Raw genomic sequence first — 19,866 nt, forward strand, 5'->3', positions numbered from 1 at the left:
ATATTGGTGTTCAATACTATTTTATACATTGTTTTATAATTACATTAATAATAATAATAATGATAATAATATTAATAATAATAATAATAATAAAAACATTGGTTTCCCTATATTAAGCGGTTTTGCTACGCTGAGATGTTACTTTGAAGCATCCATACTGCAACAAAGGAATTATTTAAGAACAAAATATGAGATCTGTGTGAAAACAGCATTTTATTTATTTATTTAACAGAATGTACATTTTCATCTAATGCAAAATGTTATCCTCTCTAAAATGTACTCGTACATATTGATGTAAAACCAACAAACCTTTATAGGCTTTAAACTATAAAAATAAATAAATAAATAAAATAAAATAAAAAATGTAAAATGATTTAAGTATTGAAGACGTCTCCTTTAAATGAGCGGCGTCGTAGATCCTTCATGAATGAAGCCACGTGAAAAAAACATCATATGACGTCTGATGATTTCAGTACCAGAGAAAGCAAATCCGAACAATTACACATTTACACATCTGATTTCATTCAAACACACTTTGGATCCTCTACTCACAAATACACGCTCATACAGAAAGGCGTCTGTTCTAACTGGTGAGTCGACTCGATTATTGTTACATCAAATGTGTGACAGTGTTGTTGTGCTGAGTGTGCATGCACGCCTCCACTCACTCTTATCACATATAAGCTATATAGTATATCCTATACCTGTAGCAGCTCTATAAACGCACATGCATTTATTATTCAAAATGTAAACGAGTTGCTGTGTATCATAAACATATTTAATAAGCGTGACTGGAATCAGAGACGCACAGCCTGTGGGGATTCCCTGTGTGAAGGCATTATAGTGACAGCTAGGGGGATGTGCAGAAATGTGTGGAAAGACGCGCGCGCGCATGCACGCACGCACGCGCACACACACACACACACACACACACACATCAGCACAAAGCAGCTGTTTCATCATAAGGACGCTGTTCGCTTCAGCACCAGGTAGGACGCGTGTGTTTGTCAATATGACATGATACTGTATACATATATTCATATCTAAATGGGCCAATTGATTATTTTACTATACAGTCTTTCTATCGCAAAACTATGACAGGAAAATATCAGAGTGAAAAAGGGGTTCAGATGTCTTTCCTATAGGCATGAAAAAAATCGCTTTGTTTGTTTGATTCGGATTCGATGCTGATTCATCATAATGCTGCTCGGTTCATTCATGTCTCTAGTTCAGGAATCAATTCCTGGATTTATTTGTCAGTGTAAGGGGTATCTATTATATAGCATGACATTCAAAAGCAGATGACTTTTAGTGTGAGCTCATTTGCAAAATGTTGATTAATAAACGTTTGTTTTAATAAACACGGTTGTTAATGTGCTTTTGACCTGTTTGAATGCTTGTGTGTTTGTTTTAATTCTGTCAAATGGAAATTCCTGATAAACTTTGATCATTGTCTTCAGAATGATCCAAGGCTTCTTTTCTGAATTTGTATTTGCCTGCTCTTATGTTATAATACGCATAAAACAGGAGCAGCAGGAGCAGGTATTTGTTGACCACTATTCTAATCATCAAGAGCACTCCTAAGTCCTGACATCCATGAGCATCTGAGATCCGTATTGAGCTGCAGGAGAGAGTGACACGTTAAAAGCGTATTGAATATAGTGCAATACCCATGACTATCCTGTCTGTACTTTAAAAAAGATACTTTTGTGTTATAAACCCCATCTATTCATATATAATTACACATGCCAGAGCAGGTAACAACAACAGATGAGCATCTTCATCGAGCAGCAGGGGTTTAGACAGCAGCTTTCTTTTGAAAGATATGTGGTATGGTATCACATACCTTGTATAAATACAGCCTCCCTTTTTTCCTGTGATACAGGCTTTGACTGGTATTTCTGTTTAACATGAGCTGCCATTCATTGGCTGAAGCTCAGCTAGGACAAGAGTTGGTGCAACCTAAAGAAAGTGTTTAATGAGTGGAGGAGGTGCTCCTCATATCTTCCATTTCTTATGCCATCTCTGCAGAAATTAAAGTCCCTGAAACAGTCCTTAAGTACAGTGTTTTCTGGATGCAGAGCTTAAACAGCGCAAGACTCCAGAAAAGATCAATGGGGTTTTGGGGGGGTGTTGGGAGGGGTGTCGATGATGAAACTCGGTGTAAGTGAGGATATCTCTCTTTTTTTCTTATTTTTTACTGCAGTTGTCTTTTGCCTGCTGTTGCTAGGCATTTTTCTTCTTTCTTTATTTGAGATTTAACACAGATGTGTGCAATAATGTTTTACTTTAGTTTTATTTAAAGATATTCATGTAGATTAGAATTAATGAGGAATAATCCATCAGAGAGCTTAAATGAAACAAACGTGTGTTTAAAGACACAAATAGTTCTCACTGTATGTCACATAATATAATTTTATTATTCATGCCACTTCATAGTGTTTTTTAATTTCGACCGGACTGTAAAAAGAATGGACATGGTATGTAATTTAACCTATTTTGGCTCCTTAACTTCAGTTCCTTAATGTATCTAAGAGCCGGTTGCTGATTCCCAACCCCACTCAAAGTACTAGGGTCTTTTTATTATTTGACCTAAGTCCCATTCTTAAAGCACAACTATGAAACATCTTGTGCCCATCTCTGCACTTATTCTAATGTTGTTCTAGTACTGTATATTCATTATGTTTGATAACTAAGATTTTTAGCCCTTAATATTTGACAGCTTTACTCTAAGTAAAAACGTCTCCCCTGTAACTTAACTCGGGCATGAAATGAGTTTATAAAAGCTTGGTTTTCTTATTATAGTTTTCTATTCAAAGCCTTACCCATTTGTGTGGTGGCAAAATCAATACAGCATTAGAAAGAGTCTCTAATCTTTTTGCAATGTTTGAGGGTGTCTCCAAATGTCGATAATGCATCTACCTTTCATTGAGCTCACAAAATTCAATCTCTTCACCAAAGTTGGACTCCATTGTTATCACAGCTGACTGATTAGGTTTTTGTCCCTGAAATGTAATCAGGGTTGACTTTGAGGGAAAATTGTCAAGATCTTTTTGGCCAGCCCCACTCATCTATCACTGCAGTTTGTCCTATCACCAGTGTTACTGTTCTGTTATTGATTGCTAATGGTGCATCATCGCTTCTTCACAGCTGAAAGCATCAGCATAATTTGCATCTCCTTTTCATGCTCTGAATAGCCACTAGTTTATGGTTTCCCAGCACTCTGCAAATAAATTGATGCCCAACTTGAAGAAACACAGCCATCAGCCAAGTCTGATTTTTAATTTGCAGTTAAATGGTGCTCGACATGTGCAGGTTGTTTGATAATTGACTTAACTCTGTTGAAGGGGGAGATGATTAGATCTGCATACTGCTCATTTTTTTACCGTTTTTTCTTTTTTGGTTTTACTGGCTGAGGCATATAAACAAATCATGCATAAAATTAAATATAGGTTTTCTAAACTTATCTTAATTGAGGGACATCTTGGCTTCCAAGAGGTCAGCAGTTGGACAATGACTTGAAGTCAGTGTGCTCACATTAGTGTGCTGAAACCTGATGGCTTTCACTAAAATATACAATCCTTTTCCATGATTTTTTTCCATTGTGGGCTTACGGTTCTTAAAGGGATAATGAAATGTATTTACTTTTTATCATTCCAAAACTGACTGACTTTTTAAGTCTCTGTATGTTTTGTGTGTGTGTGCGTGTGTGTGGGTTGGTGTGTGTGTCCAAACTGTAATCCAGTAATTCAAATGGTTACCAACTTTCTTCAAAATATATTATTTTGTGTCCCTTGAAGAAAGAAATTCACACAGGTTTTGGAACAACGAGGGTGAATAAGTGATGAAAGGATTTTCATTTTAGGTCAATTATCCCTTTAAGCCCCAAATGTTTATATGTGTTACCTTGTCATTCTCACTGAGATTTCATTTCATGTCATTTTATCACAATTAAAACATCAGTGCATCACAGAAAGTATATTTATGGCTAATTTGAATGTGCTTTCATCTGCCAATAAGAGTAAAGTGTAAGCTGTGTTCAAAAACGTTTTAAAACCTTTAATTCTGTTGACTGTAGATTATTTTTTGGACCTGCTTATTGCTAACTTTACACAACAAACTAAGAGAGAATAATTTATTTCAATAAAAAAAATGCATTTTGAAGGTTTTAAAGGTTCAAATCTTTAGATGTTAAACGTACAAAATGGAATTTTTGGCCACCAGGGGTCACTCAATCAAAATAATAACATAAGACGTACTTTGATGACGTCGGGAAAGAGAGTAAGGCTCATGGGAGTTGTTGTTCATTGGAACATGCGCCCTGTCGCTCCCTATCATTCCTCAATCATTCTAACTTAGTATTTTGACAATCACGTCTTTTCAAACGTTACTGCGCATGAGCGTTTTTGTGGACCTAACTTAACTTCCGGTAGACTTCCAAATAGAATCAATAACAACAGCCAAGTCCCTCTAGAGTAGATTTTTTTGATAACAAACAAAATGTTTGCTGCGTGGATCAGGTGGACTTAATGAAAATGCAAATTCATTATTTGCCAACAGGAGATGTTTTTAAGCGTAGACATAAAGCGCAAGAAATAGAGGTTTCCCCAGAAACAGCTGTAAACGAAGCAGAGCTGGTATGCTCACACGCTGCTTTATCAGGCATATAACATGCAAGTCTTCCTTCAGAAATACAGCGATATAAAAACACATGTGCCTCGTTTTGATATTTAAACATATAAATGTAAGGAATTATTTTTATTAAACGTGCAGTAAGTAACGTTACTCATGTTTATTCAATGAAGCCTTTTTGAAAAAAGATCAGGTTTTTTTTTGTGGCGAGTCTACAAAAATAAATAACTGTATGGGAAACACACCCCGCAGCACAACCAAATGAGCCCAACTTCAGTCTACTCATCACCTTGCCTTTAACTGCGTTTGTAGAAGGCACCGCAGCCAGACTGATATACACGACCGTGCGCCCGATGAAACCATCTATATGAATTATGAGACCCCTATCAAATCAATATTCCATCTAGCTAGTAGTAATATATGTTAAAAAACACGGTCGCCTTTCATTAATAATTATAATTACGTTATACTATGATATCGAACAAGTTAGAGAACTGCATTTGAAGCTACTTTATTCAGCTAGATATAGAACAAATGTAGATTTACATGAGAGCTAGTCCGTCTGCGCAAGATGGACGTCTTACACAAGACATCATCGTTTCACAAAATATATGGATAGATACAGTTAGCTGAATGGATGCACACCTGTTTATCAGAATGCAAGCGAGTTCGGCATCTCTCTGTAGTTTCAGCTTGTCATGAAGCTCTCTCTATCTTGGAAATGCAACTCCAATATTTACCCTTGTCTTGTTGCTTCTCTTGTCCCAAAACCATCTCGGGTCATTTATTTCACCCGTGCGTTTGCGCTTCACAGAACGTGCAGGCAAAGCATAATCATGATCCATAACTAAGTTATTGATTGAGGTTTAAATACGAATATAAACAATATAAAATATAATAGTCTCGATCAAGGCTACTACTTTTTATTCTTCGTCTCGTCTTTGTTTCTGTTCACCTTTGTATTTGGCAGTTCAGCAGGAAGTTAGATAAACTAGAGGGGTCAAAGTTTATATGACCCCATAGACGGGTGACAAAACGGAAATAAAGAAACGTGCCATGTCTTCTAATTAAACTATAATTTTCTCCGGATTTGAAAGTTTGTGGAAACTGTCGGGATAATGTAAGTACACAACTATAAAATATATATAACATAGATATAGTGATTTCTGCTATTTTTAAAGTAGAAAAATTACATATTGCGCCTTTAACAGTTTTTGTTGGAGCCATGGTTTGAATCTGGTGAGGCAACAAGGGTTTCTGACAAAGAGTTTTCTATATTAATATTAGCATAAAATACATATTGGACGACTAATCCTGATGAATGTTTTTTTTTGGTTTAAATCAGACTTTCTAACAAAATCCTACTCTTCTGAATTAGAAGTATTAGTGTTTAGAGTCTTTGTTTATCATATCTACCCAGTCTTGTTAAGTTATTTAGTCTCTGCCCTAGTCGTTGTTTTACCCCTCGTGGGTTTTGTTTTTCCCGTAATAAATCCTGTGTTTTGTGCATTCCTGTCTGCGATTGAGTTCATCCCTACCCTCCACGTAACAGAATGAACCGACCAACCAAGAACTCAGCAGACAGGAGGGCCTCCGAGCTTCAACGTCAATTGGAGTTCCGCCAGCAATGCTGGTTGTCGTCCCCCACTGTCAAGAGGAGTGTCACCCTCCCAGTGTCGTCCCAGGGTGAGTGGATTCTGAGGAACTATGCCCGGCTATGGCAGAGTTTCTCCCAGGAGGAGCCGCAGGTTTCCCCCTCAAGGTCCCCACCATCTGCCCAGCTGCCAGTGATCCCAGAGGGTCGTCTCCCGGCCGTTACAACACTGGGGGATCAGGCAAATCCCTCCCCGAATCCTGAGGTGCCTCCCACACCCATCAGTCTCCAAAAGAAGAGAGGGAGACGGTTCTCGTGGGAGTCTGCTTCCATAGACAGTAAAAGAAATGGACACAGCGACCCCATTGGAACTCAGTTGAGACAAGTGAAGCCCATTTTTAGCGTTTTTTAGCACTTCTGTTTCTGACGCGCAGACTCAAACGTAGCTTGACGACATCAGCAACCTGTCTGACAGATGTAAATCTTCTAAGTGGCTGTGCGTGCAAACTGCCATCGTTAATCTTGCAGAGACGGCGAGCTTGAGCGGGGAGTTCTTTGTCGTGAGTGAGCAGGAGTAAGTATTCTGATTAATTATTTTGTATAGTATTTTAAAATGTAACGCCAGTACGCCATATTAAGTTAATTGCCTGCGAGCTTCTCCTCCTGTCTGTACGGTAATGCGACAGAGAGACAAGTGGTTATGACGCAATCGTTAGCCTATTTTTTACAAAAACTGTTTATACAGGGCCATAATGTAACATAGAAGGTAATGGAGCCCTTCATACATTGTGGTTAAATAATGGACAAACGGAGTCTTTAAACGCCTCAGATGTAAAGTTATTCGCTGTCAAAGTGACGCCAAAATGAATGGGAGTCAATGGGAATGCTAACGCAAGTGAAGTTCTGCTAAAAGATGGCAGCCCCCACCCGACTTCAACTTCCGGTCGAGTTCCTTGCGTCTGCTTCTGAGTCCTCAGCGACGGAGTCAGCCCTGCCTGAGACCGAACTTCCTCAACCAGTCTCAGACCCAGCTATGACCTCTGCACCGCAGCCAAGGAGGAAGAGGAGGAAGAAGGGGTCTTCCAGTCCTGTATCTCTGTCTCCTCCTGAGTCGGCGATGCCGGTGAGCGCTGGCGTGCCCGAGCCAGCCGCGGTGAGCGCTGGCATGCCCGAGCCAGCCGCGGTGAGCGCTGGCGTGCCCGAGCCAGCAGCGGTGAGCGCTGGCGTGCCCGAGCCAGCAGCGGTGAGCGCTGGCGTGCCCGAGCCAGCAGCGGTGAACCTTGACCCCGAACCGGCGACTTAGAGAACTGTATCCAAGTCCGCAGTCGTGAGGGCTAAGGAGAGAGCCGCGGCCGACTCTGCAGCAGAAGCGCTGTTGCAATCTGTCTCGGCTCGTAAAGATATGCCTGTTGTCCTTGCTGCCAAGACTCTGTCTGATTATTTGTCTCGTCTAGTTCAGATTTTAGAAGTCCCTGCCAGTCCTTTCTTGTCCCCAGACCCTGTCCCCAGAGATCCCGAGTCAGCCGCAGTTAGCGCTGATCCCGAGTCAGCCGCAGTGAGTGCGGTTCCTGAGCCAGTTTCTGTCTCCACTGATATTGTCATGTGTCCGGTAGAGGTTGTCCAGTGTCCGGTAGATGTTGTCCAGTGTCCAGTAGATGTTGTTCTGTGATTTCTCCTGTAATGTCCTTTGATGTTGTCAGTTGTCCAGAGACCACTCCCCACCCTACACCACCCAGACCTGCCTGGACCTCTCGTCGTCAGCCTTCGTCCCATCCTCCTAAGACTCCTGTCCCACCCACCCACCCTGGTCTTCCCCCCCATGAACTTTGTTGTCCCGCCTCCTCACCTTCCTTGTTTGTTTGTTTTTTATTTGTCACCCTAACCCTGCCATAGTGTATTCATGTTTGCCTTTGTTGTTATTTGTCATGTCTTGTTGGCTTTTGTCTCTGTCTCAGTCAGTCATGTCCCGTGTTTGATGTTCCCTTGAGGAGGGTCTGGAAGCCGCTCCTTAATGGAGGGGTTCTATCATGATTCTGCCTTCATGTCCTGACTTTTCTCTAGTCTTGAGGCAGGATCATGACAGACCGGTGTTTTGTGTACAAGCACATGGCCTTGTTTTTGGGCCATGTGCTTGTGTTGTCTCGTTCCCTTGCCCCGCCCCCCTTGTTATCCTAGTTTTGTCGTGATTGCCTTACCTGTGCCACCTGTTGTGTCTTGATTAGTCTTCTTATTTATATCCCTAGTGTGTTCTGTCTTTTGTCGGTTCATTGTAACTATATGTTTCTATATTGTGATTGTTTCTACATGTTAGCATGTGAGATATTATTTCATTGTTACCCCTTAAAGAAGTCGTTGTATCACCCATAAGTGTTTGTCTGTAGTTAGTGTTCTAGTGTTTAGAGTCTTTGTTTATCATGTCTACCCAGTCTTGTTAAGTTATTTAGTCTCTGCCCTAGTCATTGTTTTCTCCCACGTGGGTTTTGTTTTTCCCGTAATAAATCCTGTGTTTTGTGCATTCCTGTCTGCGATTGAGTTCATCCCTACCCTCCACGTAACACTATTAACCATGGCTCAATAAACTGACACAATAAACTGATAATTTGCTGCTTATTAGTAAGTTAGTTAGTAAGGTAGTTGGGTTAGGGGTCAGATTTTTTAGGTTAGGGGTCAGATTAAGGAATCTAATCATGGTCATGCAAAATAAGACATTAACTTTATAAGTTCTAATAAACAGCCAGTAAGCTAGTAATATTCATGCTAATAAGCAACTAGGTAATAGTGAGAATTGGTCCCTGAAGTAAAGTGTTACCTTTAATATGATTCATATGCATATATACAGTTGTTAATATATTGTTTTAGTTTCTAACATGAAATTAGTAATCAAATTCAAAGCTACGTAGTTGCAAATACAATTACTAAGTAAGTTACTTGCTTATTACATGCCAATTTACAAAATACAAATGATTTTACACTCATTGTAAAGAAATGCTTAAAGATCCCATATTGTATACCTTTCTGGAGTTTTATTTTAGGTTTTGATGTCTATAAGAATATATATGCCAACCACAGGTAACTAGGGTCAGCCGACCTCACAGCGCTAGCTGGAGGCAGCGAAACAAAGGGGAAAAAAGGGAGTGGCCCACTGAAACCAGCGCAGATTCAGCTACGTAAAGAGCTTAAAATATCATCTTGTTGTGATGTTGGGTGCCGGAATCAACGTAATACAGCCTCAAGTTAGAAATTTGAACACATATCTACTGCCACTGCCAGACAAATGAGCAGATGATCAGCTATGTTTAAACGCGATAAAAAAACAGACTGGACAGAAACGATCGTCAAACATGCTCGTGTTTGCAACGTACACTTAATGAAAAGGTTCAATAAAGTATTGTCTTTTGTTGTTATGGACGAGTCTACAGATTTCTTGCCATATGTTTCTTGCATCTCATGATATTGTGTATAAAAAATGTCTGTGCATATGTGTAAAACAACAAACTGACAAATTCATATATAATCATTTGTAATTGGATATACATTATTGTGGCTGGAACAATAATTTACCTGAATTGGTGACTGAAGGAGGTATTGTGTAGTTCTGACATTAACTTTTTATGGAAGTCACAATGGTTCGTAAAAAAATCACATTTACTTCATGCACGCTGTGTGCATTTTACTGTGGACTGACTGTTTTGAAATGTATATGGTAGTCAAATAGACCCTAGACCTCAGTTATTGTGAAAAACCCCCAGGAAATTTCAACTTTGATAATATGGGACTTTTAACAATAGAATACTACCATGGACCAATCACATATTCAAAAGAGCTATGTAATAATTTCAGGAGCAGTGGAATTAGTGTGTTTTCTTTTATTGGTTGGTCACATTGTGTTGTAGAGGATGGGACAGGTTGGTGTTTCTTTAGCATAGACTGGCCAATGGCATCTTACTGTGTAATAGTCCCCGAGGCCTCTGTAAAGCAAGGCAATCATTAACACATGACACAGTGACACAGGGCCATAGTGCTTTTGTTGGCTCAGCATTTATCATCGCTATATGTACTGAAATGTATTTATCATTGCATGTACATCTAGACCTTGCAGATTCAAAACATCCTTTAAATTTATGAACTCTGGCAGGGATTGAAGGTTAGAAATGATTGCTGTGGTCATTTGAGTTCAGCTACACAGCCTTCTAATTGGTGCCTTGGTCAGAGTCCTTGCTGAGATCAGGGGTTTTTACCCTTCGTTTTGCAAGCTAGATCAAATCTGCTGATGAAACATTTTTCACAAGGCTGTTTCCTTCAACACCCCCATGTTCCCTTGCTCTGTTTGTTCTTTATTTCTCCCCCTCTCTCTGTCTCTCTATGTTACTTCACCAGCTTTCTTGTAAGTGGCTTCACTCAGCTTTTTCTGTTTTCCTGTGGGTCTGATGTCTATTCTCCACCGGTAATCAGCTCTGATTTCTTTTCAGTGGTTTTAGTCAGCTATACTGACATCATCACATGTCACTGTTTATGGGTCTGATCAGATCCTAAAGCAAAAAACTAACTAATATAATACTTACTTCTCTTCCTTTTTAAAATATTTTGTTTTTGTAGCAAACTTATTAATTTGTAGTAAATTTGTGGCAAACTGCCAGAGGTTTGCAGTTCTTTACTATTTCTCTACTGGCAAGTACAAACCCGATTCCAAAAAGTTGGGACGTTGTACAAATTGTGAATAAAAACAATGCGATGATGTGGCAGTTTCAAATTTCAATATTGTATTCAGAATACAACATAGATAACATATCAAATGTTTAAACTGAGAAAATTTATAATTTTAAGTGAAAAATAAGTTGATTTAAAATTTAATGACATCAAACACATCTCAAAAAAGTCGGGACAAGTCCATGTTTACCACTGTGTGGCATCCCCTCTTCTTTTTATAACAGTCTGCAAACGTCTGGGGACTGAGGAAACAATTTGCTCAAGTTTAGGAATAGGAATGTTGTCCCATTCTTGTCTAATACAGGCTTCTAGTTTTTCAACTTCAACTTCTAGTCTTAGGTCTTCTTTGTCGCATCACCCTCTTTATGATGTGCCAAATGTTTTCTATGGGTTAAAGATCTGGACTGCAGGCTGGCCATTTCAGTACCCGGATCCTTCTTCTACGCAGCCATGATGTTGTAATTGATGCAGTATGTGGTCTGGCATTGTCATGTTGGAAAATGCAAGGTCTTCCCTAAAAGAGACGACGTCTGGATGGGAACATATGTCGTTCTAGAACTTGGATATACCTTTCAGCATTGATGGTGCTTTTCCAGATGTGTAAGCTGCCCATACACACACACTCATGCATCCCCATACCATCAGAGATGAAGGCTTCTGAACTGAGCGCTGATAACAACTTGGGTTGTCCTTATCCTCTTTAGTCCAGATGACACGGCGTCTCAGTTTTCCACTTTGCCACAGTCCATTTTAAATGAGCCTAGGCCCAGAGAAAACGCCTGCGCTTCTGGATCATGTTTACATATGGTTTCTTTTTTGACTTACAGAGTTTTCAGCAGGCAACGGTGAATTGCACGGTGGATTGTGTTCACCAACAGTATTTTCTGGAAGTATTCCTGAGCCCTTGTTGTGATTTCTATTACAGTAGCATTCCCTGTATGTGATGCAGTGCCATCTAAGGGCCCGAAGATCACTGTGACGTGTAATTCAGCCAAGTATGGTGACCCATTCTCAGAATTTGTGCTCTGCATTTAACCCATCCGAAGTGCACACACACAGAGCAGTGAACACACACACACACTGTGAACACACACCCGGAGACTCAAAACTCACAACCCTTCAAATGCCAGTCCGACTCTCTAACCATTAGGCCACGACTTCCCTTGGCATTGAGTATGGTTTTGCGACCTTGACCCTTACGCACAGAGATTGTCCAGATTCTTAGAATCTTTGGATGATATTATGCACTGTAGATGATGATAACTTCAAACCCTTTGCAATTTTTCTCTGAGAAACTCTTTTCTGATATTGTTCTAATATTTTTCGGCGCAGCATTGGGGAATTGGTGATCCTCTGCCCATCTTGACTACTGAGAGATACTGCCACTCTGAGAGGCTCTTTTTATACCCAGTCATGTTGCCAATTGACCTTATAAGTTGCAAATTGGTCCTCCAGCTGTTCATTATATGTACATTTAACTTTTCCGGCCTCTTATTGTTACCTGTCTCCACTTTTTTGGAATGTGTAGCTCTCATGAAATCCAAAATGAGCCAAAGTTTCAAAATGTCTCACTTTCATCATTTGATATGTTATCTATATATATTTTTTGGAATCGAGCTTATAGTTTTGCAGCAAATATCTACTACTGGAAACAATTCCTTCTCTCTCCAATCTCTAGCATACATGTAGCAACAAGCTCTAACCTTCTGCAGTATGGTGCCCCCTACAGTAGACAGATCTTAAATCCGTTCTAGCCAGCAAAGGATGCTGTTTGATCCTAACCTTTGACCAGTACCTTATATTATACTGTCTTTATATGTAATTGATTGTGGGTTTTTATTTATTTATTTATGAAAACATAGATTATATATTTATTTATTTATTTATTTTTACTGGTACTGAACTACTGGTACTTGGTGCTTCAAGTATTTGCAGAAGATTTTTCATTATGTTCTATTTTAAAATACACAATGTTTGAGTAAAATTACAATAGTAAATGCTTATTGTGGTATTATACTTATTTATATTTAAAGTCCACACACACACACACACACACACAGATACAGTACAAGCAGGTTTGGCCTATTCATCTTCTGAAGTTGATCTTCTTCTATTTTTCAATAAAAGCACTATTGTTTATCAAACTTGCTGCCTTTAATGTTGTATCCTTTACATCGTAAGAGTGCTGCAGAAAATGGGTACATAATGTGCTGCAGTAAATAATGTGGCACTGAACTGTGATAATATGTACTATTTGTGTTGCTTGCCTCAGAAAGCACTAAGAAAGAGAAGCAGAAGTTCCCTGGTTTGAATCCCAGCTGAGCCAGAAAGTGTTTCCTTCAGATCTGGTTTCCCTCACAGTCCAAAGTGTGAATTACAAATGCTAAGTTGTCTAAAGGTGTGAGTGAAGTTTCTTTTCTTTAAATGGTTTTTGGAAAAACAAGCACTGTGAGCTGCTTTTCAATTCTAAATGGAAATTACATGGAAATAAACATCATTTAATGAATCCTGAGAGTGAAACAGTATAAATGATGTCTTGAGAATGAAACTTTAAATGACGTTAAAAATATGCCCATAACATTTCACCTAGTTTTTAACCTTGTACCAAGGTTCCATGAACATCTATATCGGATGTGTAGAACTCAGAAAGATGTCATAAAAACTTTTCATTCTTTCATAAAAACTGGTTTCTCAGTGGACTTTTTTTTCTGTGTGACAAAGACAACAAAAATATTTTTTTTGGACATAAATTTGCTCAGTGGGTAAGGCCAACGTTCTCTGGAAAGGTGTGGAAAGAGTAATATTTACATTTTACCTGGTCGTGTGCTGAGTATGAGCGCCAATGTCTTCCACTTGTGGATCCAGTCCACATTGCAGTAAGAAGAAAGGAAATGGATCTGTTTCACAATCCTTAACACATAGCACTGGTAAACGATGAACTCCTAAGCATTGAGAAAGTCCTTGGTTTGGAACTCACAAATGGAGGATCCTTGAATGTGAAGTTTCTGAAGTCTGAACAGAAGATCTGGACAGTTACAAATGATCTGATCTTGTCATCTGGTCATGGTTGTATTTCTCTGTTAGTGCTATTGGATCTTAGGGCTGCATTTGACACTATCGACTACAATATCCTTTTGAGTAGACTAAAAATTATGTTGCCATTAATGGAATTGCATAGTCATGGTTCAAATCTTACTTATCTGGCCGTCATCTATTTGTAACAGTAAATAAACAAGATATTATATCGATCACAATGCAGTATGGAGTGCCACAAGGCTCAGGACTGTTGCTTTTCACACTTTACATGTTACTCTTTGGAGATATCATCAAGAAACATGGTGTTAGCTTTCACTTTTATGCTGATGATACTCAGATCTATATTTCCTTATGGCCATTGAAAGATACAAATCTGCAAAATTAAAGGAATGCATAGTTGAAAAAAAACGCATGAGAAATTACTAGGTGTGAGGTGTTAATTATTGGACCAAAAACCTGAGTGAGAGGACGCAGTGTCTCATTCTCTACTCAGGGAACCATGGTTATATTTGTAACCTGAGACATTCTCTTTCAAGGGAACTTCGATCTGCGTCCTCTAGTGGTCACTATGAGGAACAGTATACCCATGCCGCAATACTGAGGGGAGTGCAAGCCAGAATTATGGCAAAAAATAGAGTACCAACTCTACCATTTCCATGGGAGTTGCCCCTGGGATGTTTAGACGGCTGTCTGTGACAGTACCCCTTACGGCCAAAGGCCTAAGCTACATACCAAACTTAATTGATAGGGCCTCTGCCTGGGGTAGAGTTTGGGATCAGGAAATATTCCTTTAAAGGGATATGGCTAAGAACCTAGCATTTTATACTAAGTCTTGCCTGTCACACAGGGGCTACCGCTTGCTTTTGCATAAGCTTGCTGAAGGAGGTGTCTCAACAGATCTCTAGTAGCAAAACCCTGTTTTGATTGTATCCAAGGATACATAGGTGGCGCCCAAAATGAACAAGGCTTTTACCAACTCAAGAAAGAGCAGGAAGCAACCGCGGGAAGCCCTCACCATACAGGATTTTAGAAAGAATGCAGAATACTAGCGTGTGAACTTACCACAGTGTGGATTTCAGAAGGTGCGCAAAGACTTCACGTGCACACTTACCATAGCATAGATTTTCAAATACTGTTCTAAGGATGGGCTCTCGTGGCACTCTGATAGAGCAGGTCATAGATGGAATGGTGCATCTCATAACAGTATGTTTGAGAGTCATCAACTCGATCTGTGGAAACAATGCTAGAGGGCTTTGGGGAAAAACAGAGAACTCGGTCTCATATGAGAGGAGAACTCAGAATTCAGAGTAGTCTTGGAAAAGGGGAGCGCTGCTAAACTACCACTATGAGAATCGCCCCAAATAGCCCCTCATGTTGAGGGAAGCTATGCTTGAAGTGTATAAACAAATACACACTGGCTGAATGGAGCCCAAGGAACCAAGGTCTAATGATCTCAAGAAAGGCAACGAGGCGGGGCGCGGAACCCTTACCGTACAGTATTTCAGAAAGTTTGCAGAGTCTTGCGTGCACGGTTACCATTTACATGGATTTAAGAAAGTGCGCAAAGTGTTAATGTGCACACTCACCACCATGTGGTTTTCAGAAAGTACACAGAGCTTACTTACCGTGTGTACCTAAAGGTTCCTAAGCACCGCAGATGCGCTGAACCACACTGGAGAGGCAAGATATGTACAGTAAATACCTTAATATTTTAGGTTGCATATATTGTTGTATCTCAAATAGCACTCTTCAAGTAAATACAGTTCTGTAAATGGATATAAAGGCTTAATCAATTTTGTGTCCATGAAGTGAGAATGCAAGTGAAATCTGTTCTTCCTTTGTAGCATGGCAAAACTTGTTTCTCTTTTGAGAGGAATTTCCGATCATTCAGACTTTGATAAGCTTAAGGGAGAACAGAGCAGTTGCTGAGCAGGTTTACTGTATGTTAACCCCCTGTCCACAAGAATATTGTTGTTTATCTTAAGCAAAATAAATAAATTAGAAAATAAAAATAGCTGAAAAAATCCACCATAGGGAGCCTTGCATCGAGGGAGGAGTTCATATGTAGAGCTCTGAAACATCATAAAGGCATGGAGTAACCACCCAGATCACCCTATACAGCATATTAACAAATCAATAAAAAGCACTTTGTTTGTTTTTGCAGTGACTTTATTTTGCAATCTGTTGCATCTCTGGTGACAGGCAGCTATGACATTCTATGAAGAGTTTAATGAAGAGAAATTATCATATATTCTCACTTATCAGAACAATTCATAGCATGGATTAAAATTAACTTTGTAATAGATCTTAAGGGTAAGATCCTGTGTGTCTACCCTCCTGACTGAAAAACATCTCTCTGATCTTTGGGATCTCTCTTTTGTATTCAGACCTGTCGAGCGGGGCAGTGGAGAGTGGCTCTCGTGGTATGACTACTACAAACAAGGGCAACAAAGCACTGAAGGTATGTTCAGATGATATTTCCAGTTTTTCTTTTTTTTCTAATACTTCATTCAAGGCGGCTGAAGAAAAGTATTAAACCACAAAATAAATCACTCTGCAATCACACATGCCTTAGCTACCATTAACTAAAAATTAGCAATATGTTTTACAGCATTTTCTCAACCCAACATACTTATTTTTTTTTACTTAAGATTATTAAGCATTAGTATTCTTATTTATTAGTATTCATAATTCTTTCATTTAGAGAGAGAAATTTAGAAACATCTGCTGGATAGGACTCATCATTGTAGCTTGTTTAGTATCGAAGATCATTCCAATTGCCTCAGTCTCCCCTGGCCTCCCTTCCCTCTCTTTTCTCTTGATCCCATCCCTTGTGGCTTCCTGCAGGTGAAGCGAGAGCCAGGTGAAAATGGCACAAGTCTTACAGATGACGAGCTGGTGTCTATGTCTGTGCGGGAGCTGAACCTGCACTTGCGTGGTCTGTCCAAAGAGGAAATTCTGCAGTTGAAACAGCGGCGGCGTACGCTCAAAAACCGTGGCTATGCTGCCAGCTGCCGCGTCAAACGTGTCACACAAAAGGAGGAGCTAGAGAAACAGAAAGTGGAGCTTCAGCAGGAGGTCAAGAAGCTTGCCTCGGAAAATGCTAGCATGAAGGTGGAGCTTGATGTGCTGCGCTCCAAATACGAGGCTCTCCAGAGTTTTGCCAGAACTGTAGCTCGCAGCCCTGTTGCTGCTGCCAGAGGCCCCATCACATCTGTCATAGGGCCCCTCATACCAGGCAAAGTGGCCGCCACCAGTGTCATCACAATTGTTAAGTCCAAAACAGAAGCACGGTCGTAATGCACAAACAGGGAACATTTGTAAGTATATTGGTCAGCGTATTCATCAGACACAGGGTTGATGAATGTTATATGACATGGTAAAATTCAGCAAGATCTGCTCTGTGACTGTAAAAATATAAACAGACAACACTAAAGTCCCTCTGATGTCATTTACAACCCTTGTTGTTAATGAACAACAATTTTATCAGCATATCATTAATATTACACACTTGAGGTTCACTCAAAAATTATTTGAAACATTTGCCATGCAGTCACCATCTTGTTGCACTACATTTTTTAAGTTGTAAAGTCACATTGTAACATTTATGAACAACCTGTGATTAAAGACTTGATGTTATTTGTCATCAGTGTTGGGGTAACACATTACAAGTAAGAGTTATGCAATCAGATCACTTTTTTTAAGTAACTAGTAAAGTAATGCATTACTTTGAATATACAATGAAACATTTTTCTTTACTTTTTCAAATAAGTAATTCACATTTACTTATTTTCCCATTATTTCCCTGACACCTCTCCTGTCCCTGTGTTGAGAGAATATGAAATGCAGAGGAAATGCCTTCATCTTGAGGCTTATTAATTTCACTTTTGGTGTGAAAGGGCCTTTACACTTGCCAAGAATATTACTTTTGGGTTTTTTGCTATTAAAATAAAAAAAGAGTAAGCCCATCCTAGGTGACAAACAGTAACGCAAAAGTAATATAATGCATTACTTTCCATAAAACAATTTTTGTTTGGTTTTTATGGAGTAAAATTAAATTGTAATTTGTAATTTTTTTTAATTAACTTTCCACATCACTGTTTGTCACTGACTTCCAACCTGATGCAGTGCATCTTATGACACCAAATTTAAATATGTCTATGCGCTAAGAATGAGAGATTGTTAATGAATAACTTGAATTTGAATGTGTCCCAGATTTTTTTTTTTTTTTTTCATTTTTGGGTCTGACTTGAATTTGAATGTGTCCCAGATTTTTTTTTTTTTTTCATTTTTGGGTCTGGACAGACATGGCCACTGTATGCTTTTATTGTATTGAAAGGAGCATGGACATACTGCTAAATCTCTCATTTTTATTTTTCATGGGAGAAAGTTAATCATATGGGTTTGGATTGACACAAGGGTTCATGTGACTCCAAACGTGTATGACTAATTTGATGAAATGTCACAATTTTAATTTTCTAGTTTTTGGGTTACCTGAGTTAAAGGGAATTAGCTCCAACTTGAGTTATCTGTGCTTGATATTGTCCACTGATGGAAAACTAAGTTATTCATTATTCAGAAATGGCATCGTTCCCTTATGACATAAGGATCTTGTAATTCAATTTTTTTTAGGTATTCTTTACTGGAGAGGCAATAAACTACTGTATTTATGCATGGGATAGCAGAGGCCCTGTTGAGCTGTGTGGCAGGTGATGTTCATCTTTTGCAGACATGAGACATGAGAAAGCCTTTTCTTAAAGATATCGCAGCGAGAGTAGGCATTTAATTGTTCTTAGAAAATATTTTGAGTTGGTAAACCGTGTTGTTAAAACTGATCATTCTAGCTTTGTTGTAGAACTGTAGTTTCGTTTTTCTGTGCTTTGTGTGGATTGGCTGGTCTCAGTTGATTTTCCCAAAGCAACCCAATATAAACTTTATTGTTGAATTGTTAGCAAATGGTCTCTGATATCTAACTCTAGCTACTTTTGTTGTTTTCCTTTACTGAATAAGAAAACTGAGAAAAAAAAAGTTATTTATATGAACAAAAAATAGTTTGATATCTATTTTGCAATTTTACCAAAAGTGGCTTATTATTAAAGTCTGATTGCTTTTCTAGTAAGTAGGCGCGTGCAGTGGGTAGCGCGTGGCGTGCTGTGTATGTGGTCAGGTGGCAGTGTTGTTCACTGTGTAAGTGTCCAACTGTATACCTTTAAATTAATATTATAAAGTAATCTAGACAGTGTACAGAAGCCAGTCGTTCATATCAGCTCCTTCCATATCTCTGTAATGAGGATGTCTTGCTCTCAGAACATCTGGGTTTTGTTGAATGATACAATTTTTAGATTTACTAAAGCTAACTATAACCATCCCAATTTGACCCTTCATAATGGTGCATAGCCAGTGTGCGGTTCTCTTCCAGCAAAGGTGGTTGGGCAAAACACAATTTATCCTTAATGGTTCAGAGCAACAAAAATAGCAAGACCTGAATTTAAAGTTGTGGTTCTGTTCCAAAACCTAGTGAACTGTTCATTTTAAGCAATCATAATGTGCTCTCCCAACATGACATCTGTTGTAAAAGACATCAAATAGGGAAGCATGGCATGGCATAGAACAAGTGACAAACTCACTGAAAAAAAAAAAACATAAATTCGCCCATCTATTCTTCAGACCAATATATAATAAATGGCCAATACTTTGAGCAAAATAGTGAAAAATACAGTATAAAATGACTTGATTTGATTGTGACATAAGTGGAGGGATTGAACATGAATAGTGGATAAAGTTATTACATTTAACTATAATCACTGCTAAAATGTCTGTATGTAAATAACCAAACAGTTTTTACCCAACAGTATTTATTTGTGGTATTTTTTATTGTTTATTAGACATATTGTTGG

The 19,866-nt window shown here is 38.9% G+C and overlaps 1 protein-coding gene across 3 annotated transcripts; it reads left to right on the top strand.

The window, feature by feature from the left end:
* Nucleotides 1-461: 461 nt before the first annotated feature.
* Nucleotides 462-19,635, top strand: LOC113053351 (transcription factor MafG-like). Of its 3 annotated transcripts, none has more exons than XM_026218295.1 (3): nt 462-590; nt 16,357-16,430; nt 16,817-19,635. In XM_026218295.1, the coding sequence occupies exons 1-3, from the start codon at nt 464-466 to the stop codon at nt 17,267-17,269; spliced, it is 654 nt and encodes a 217-aa protein (XP_026074080.1). In that variant the 5' UTR covers nt 462-463; the 3' UTR covers nt 17,270-19,635. The 3 variants fall into 3 exon arrangements, with proteins under 3 accessions (XP_026074080.1, XP_026074089.1, XP_026074097.1); XM_026218304.1 differs by lacking the exon at nt 462-590 and adding an exon at nt 883-989; XM_026218312.1 differs by lacking the exon at nt 462-590 and adding an exon at nt 2,100-2,163.
* Nucleotides 19,636-19,866: the final 231 nt, after the last annotated feature.

This window comes from Carassius auratus, chromosome 3 (genome assembly GCF_003368295.1).
Source record: "Carassius auratus strain Wakin chromosome 3, ASM336829v1, whole genome shotgun sequence".
Lineage (NCBI taxonomy): Eukaryota > Metazoa > Chordata > Actinopteri > Cypriniformes > Cyprinidae > Carassius > Carassius auratus.

Excerpts from the sequence above, each read along its gene's own strand:
- LOC113053351 (XM_026218295.1), top strand. The coding sequence starts at position 464 with ATGATTTCAGTACCAGAGAAAGCAAATCCGAACAATTACACATTTACA. Across the intron at positions 591-16,356 it reads AAAGGCGTCTGTTCTAACTG|ACCTGTCGAGCGGGGCAGTG; the intron begins GTGAGTCGACTC and ends TTTTGTATTCAG. Across the intron at positions 16,431-16,816 it reads AGGGCAACAAAGCACTGAAG|GTGAAGCGAGAGCCAGGTGA; the intron begins GTATGTTCAGAT and ends GGCTTCCTGCAG.